General features: G+C 33.4%; 1 protein-coding gene across 1 annotated transcript in view; it reads right to left on the minus strand.

Annotated features, from left to right (window-relative positions):
• Window positions 1–128: 128 nt before the first annotated feature.
• Window positions 129–4,381, minus strand: part of LOC119833367 (glutamate receptor ionotropic, delta-1) — a 7,205-nt gene continuing 2,952 nt past the window's right edge. Inside the window, exons 3-9 of the mRNA XM_038357352.1 lie at window positions 3,982–4,170; window positions 3,672–3,835; window positions 3,147–3,316; window positions 1,637–1,830; window positions 1,119–1,411; window positions 769–952; window positions 129–465 (exon numbers count right to left, since the gene is read on the minus strand). Coding sequence (XP_038213280.1) covers window positions 205–465; window positions 769–952; window positions 1,119–1,411; window positions 1,637–1,830; window positions 3,147–3,316; window positions 3,672–3,835; window positions 3,982–4,170 — 1,455 coding nt within the window. The 3' untranslated portion in view covers window positions 129–204. The remainder of the gene's footprint in view (window positions 466–768; window positions 953–1,118; window positions 1,412–1,636; window positions 1,831–3,146; window positions 3,317–3,671; window positions 3,836–3,981; window positions 4,171–4,381) is intronic.

A 4,381-nucleotide genomic window follows, 5' to 3' on the forward strand; every position in this document is an offset into this window, starting at 1 on the left:
TCAAGCTTTTTAATTTATACCCTTTATTATTGACAATTTATACAATTACATTGATAAATCCAACAAGAAATAAATATTGATTATTGCTATTCTTAACAGATAATAAATACAATTTATGACGATATACTCACAGATAAAACATAAGATCGACAAAATTCCGAAAAATCGATTACCAACGACTAGAATAGTATTATATTATCTGTGTTAACGATATAAAAGTGCAGATGGTGTTCTCACTGGGATAAGTCTTGTTTCGCCATTCTCTTTGCTTATCACCCAATATTCTCTACCGTTGATTATTTTTTTGGTTGATTCGGCTCCTTTTTTAGATTTGCCGAATAAAGACTCGTAAGGCGGTGGTCGGGTGTTGTCGAACTTGAAGTTTTGGGTAGGTGTTAACTTCTTTCGAACAAGTTTTAAACGTTTACCTTTGTATTTGAGTATCCCGTACCGTTTAAAGGAAATCTGTAACAAGTATTATGAAATAAAATGCTAATTGTAACCAATACAATACATTTCCTGTGTCAACACTGAGTGTATTTGTAATTGTCACTTTGGCTTAGTTTTTTCTTGCTTTACTTTAATCTCTCATGAAGAAATATGATAGAGATCATCTAGGATCATCAGGTCGATCTAGGATTTTTAAGGAAGGCGAATATATTTTGTCTCCTTTTTTTATCCACACATATTCAGATCACCATATTTTGAAGCGTTTGATATTCTAATCTACTTAGTAGATTATGGCCTTATATTCGTAATGCAACTTACCTCGCCAATGAACACGGATACCGCAGTAGCTAAACCAACGGCCATTATATAATACGTCATCAGTAGATCACTGTTTCTTAGCTGACGGTCTTTAGACTGAAGATCCAGGGGACATATTTTGGTATCGGGCAGTGTTTTACGCTCTAAATATTTTATTATACCGCTGTATATTATCATATGCATACTGAAAACGGAACGGAACAATAAAGGTACCTATTACATAAGACAAACAAAAAGTGAGTATACCCACTGAATCTATATTTTTATGTATCATTAATTTAAAAAGAACGTTGATTTAAATTCTTTATAGTAAGCTAAAAAACACAAAAGTATTGAGCATGATTACTAACACAGGTGTAAACAATGTATTCAACGTAGAATTTTTCGGAAACGCGAACGCACGTCTCTTTTCCATGAATGCGCCAGGAGCAACAACATACGTACACCTCTCAGCCTCCGGTACACCCTGTTTTGTCTTCTCCAGGTAGTCAAAATACATCAAATAGTCTATTACTGTCCCATCATTGACTAATACAGCGCCTTCAGATACGTAAGATAAGTATTCGCTATCTTCGCTTACTGAACGAAATTTTGCACGGCCGTTTGAAATCATTTTGCTCAGAAAATGCAGGCTTTCGTCTGTCTGGATAAAACAAAATGCTCCTATCAAGGGACGCTACAGACTTTAAAAATAGGTGCATTGTATTTTTTTTAACTCGAAATATTGTTGGTTTCTGTTTTTTTATAAGTTAATTAGTATTTGTATAAAGCATTTTTACAAAATTTAAAACTAGCTTAATAATTTATTGTTCATATATTGTAAAACAAATTCAAAACGCAAATATTCGAAAATTAAAAAATTACCAACATTTTTAACAGCATATTCAACAGCTCCACCTTCAGTAGCAAACCAGCGATAGTTTTTCTTGTACAAATCTTGAAGTGTTTCGATCTCCAAGGTAAATTTGGAGAGAGTGAGGAAAGCTGTCAAGTTCGCTGTATAAAAAGCAGATAACAGGATCACAAAAATCCACCAAGTTGCAAACAGTACTCGAGTGGTGTCTATAAGAGAAGATAATTTGAAATTTTAGATAGTACCACGGATAACATAAAACTGGATAGTAACAACCTGTCGTTTAAGATAGTTATAGAGCAATCAATGATGTACATGATTTTATTATCTTTGATAATAAGGTACATGTACATTTCATGAACACTAACTACTATTTGACTACAAGCGTAAGCGAATATAGTGAATAACATTTAGATTTTACAAGGTCTCGATTTTTTATATTTTTTCTCTACATAAAGTTTTATTTATATCACATCGGCTCATCCTATGAGAATGTAATGTTTCCTATAGTATCCTTTATATCGCGCCTCCTAAGTGTCTTCACACACAAAAATCTCATGGTTTTTCGCATTAACAATATTAGTGAAGATGTCCTTATGTATTTATGGTCCATGTCATATATTCAGTGATCTTTAAACGTTTAGCTATGTAATGTAAGTAAATTACTATATTTTATTGAAATTTGAAACAAACTGTTTGTATCGTTATAGGCGTAACCACAAAGTGATAAATGACTAACCATTACCGATATAATGGACGACTGATTGTTATGCTTTTATGGAAATATAACGCGACCTAATTTCTTCATTTCATATAGGATAAGCGAATTTTTACTTTTGACCATAAAGGTACCTACTATGTATTAAAGTATTACAAACACACGTATAGTTTATATCAGTATATTACGAGATTTTTATCAGGCGCTAACTAAAGATCGAAAGTCGGAATCCAAACGATTTTATGGTGACCGATCTTTACCAACGATGTGTAAGTTTTTTTTTAATAGGTTGTACCAGAAAACTCGGTTCTGGTTTCGCTCTTTACAATAATACTTAAGGCTTAGGTTAGTTTTCAAATGCATTCACCACTCTTGGTTTTCGATTTTTTATATCTTAAAATTTTGTCGTTGACTCCGTCTTTCACAGACTATCAATCATCAAATCAAATCAGGTGCACCTAATTGGATATTTTTTACAGCTCTAACTTCCCGCTGTGCCCCTGCTCGCGCCGTCATGCCCAACGCCTATTTAACGTTTTTTTACGGGCTTTACCCGTTTTGAAGATTAATTTTTATTTGTTATTTTCTTGAAAACTGTGCATTACCTTGTAATAAGCGTAGAAACCTTGTAACCGTGTCCCAAAGCTCTATCAACAGAATTTTTTACCTCTAAATTCGTACTAAGAGATTCCTCCTAAGTCCAAACCGTCTTTAAAGATATTACTGTATATTAATGTACCCATTTGAAGTTGTATATAAAGTTGTAGCTTCAAATGCACAAATATGCATCAACGTTAAAGTCCTTACTTGCGTTTGGAGATAATGATGTTCCTTGCTTGATAAATGCTCCATATACAAACCAAATGCTAGGAGATATTGGTATGTACTTCTCGTCGTCAGGCATTAACTTATTGCGTAAACGAGTTAGCAAAGTAACGCATGGCCCATACGCCACTACGGCAATGAGGATCAAATACCTACAGAAAAAAAAATTCAGATACGTAATAAAGAAAATCATATGTACATAAACATATTTTGAGCAGATTCAGATACGTGATTATTTGTAATAATCGTCGTAACCCTAGATGGGCTATGGCAATTCTATAAATATAGAAAATAACAACAATAGTGATTTTCTTAGGGATATAATTAAACTGAATTACCAGGTAAATCTGATCAAAACAGTTATTCATAAGAGTAAATTAAACGAATCTTAACGAAAGATGGCAACGAAGAGATCTCACTAGACATGCAACTTGCCCTACAATCACTAGCATTACCTTCTCTATAGTCGTTATAATTGAAGAGAGAATCGAATTGAATTCTAATTACCAAACCATTTCATCGAATGGGGCCAAAAGACCCGACCCTGCAGCTGACTCCTTTGGACGTTTTAACATCATCATCCAAGTCCCCTCGTCTAAAATCGGCGAAAATTGTACGAATCTGTCGTAGTTGTTAAGGGTTGGGATAAAAGCAGCTGCCATATCGATTTTCTGTTATAGATGTAATAATTGAATGAAAATACTTATATATAATATACCATTAAATATGTTAAATACAATATTTGAGTGAAAATAAATTAATTAACGATTCAGGTTATATTTAAAACGAATACGGAACAATAACAAATAATAATTACACTAGTGTTGAGAAGTCCAATAAGATACTCTTCTGGTCTTCCCTTGCCAAATACGAAATTTTTCTCCGGAACGACAACTTCGTAAGTAAAATTGAACTTTTTCTGTAGTATTTCAATAATTTCGAATGCTACTCCATAACCGATGTATGTGCCATTTTCTGCTCTGTCTGTCCAACTCATGGGAAAATTCTAAACAGAAATGAATCGTCTTTATATAATATGAATTCATGGTTAAGGCTTCAACTTCAAGTTAAAATGCTGCACAACGAACCCCTCATCTCAATGCAATAAAACATAATATATATAGATCGCTAATATATAGGTAACTAGCAAACTCGGCGAACTCCGTTTCGCCACCAGATGGCTTCGTTTTTCCCGCTTTTCTGTTGAAATTTTTCCG

The sequence above is a fragment of the Zerene cesonia genome, chromosome 17 (genome assembly GCF_012273895.1).
Source record: "Zerene cesonia ecotype Mississippi chromosome 17, Zerene_cesonia_1.1, whole genome shotgun sequence".
NCBI lineage: Eukaryota > Metazoa > Arthropoda > Insecta > Lepidoptera > Pieridae > Zerene > Zerene cesonia.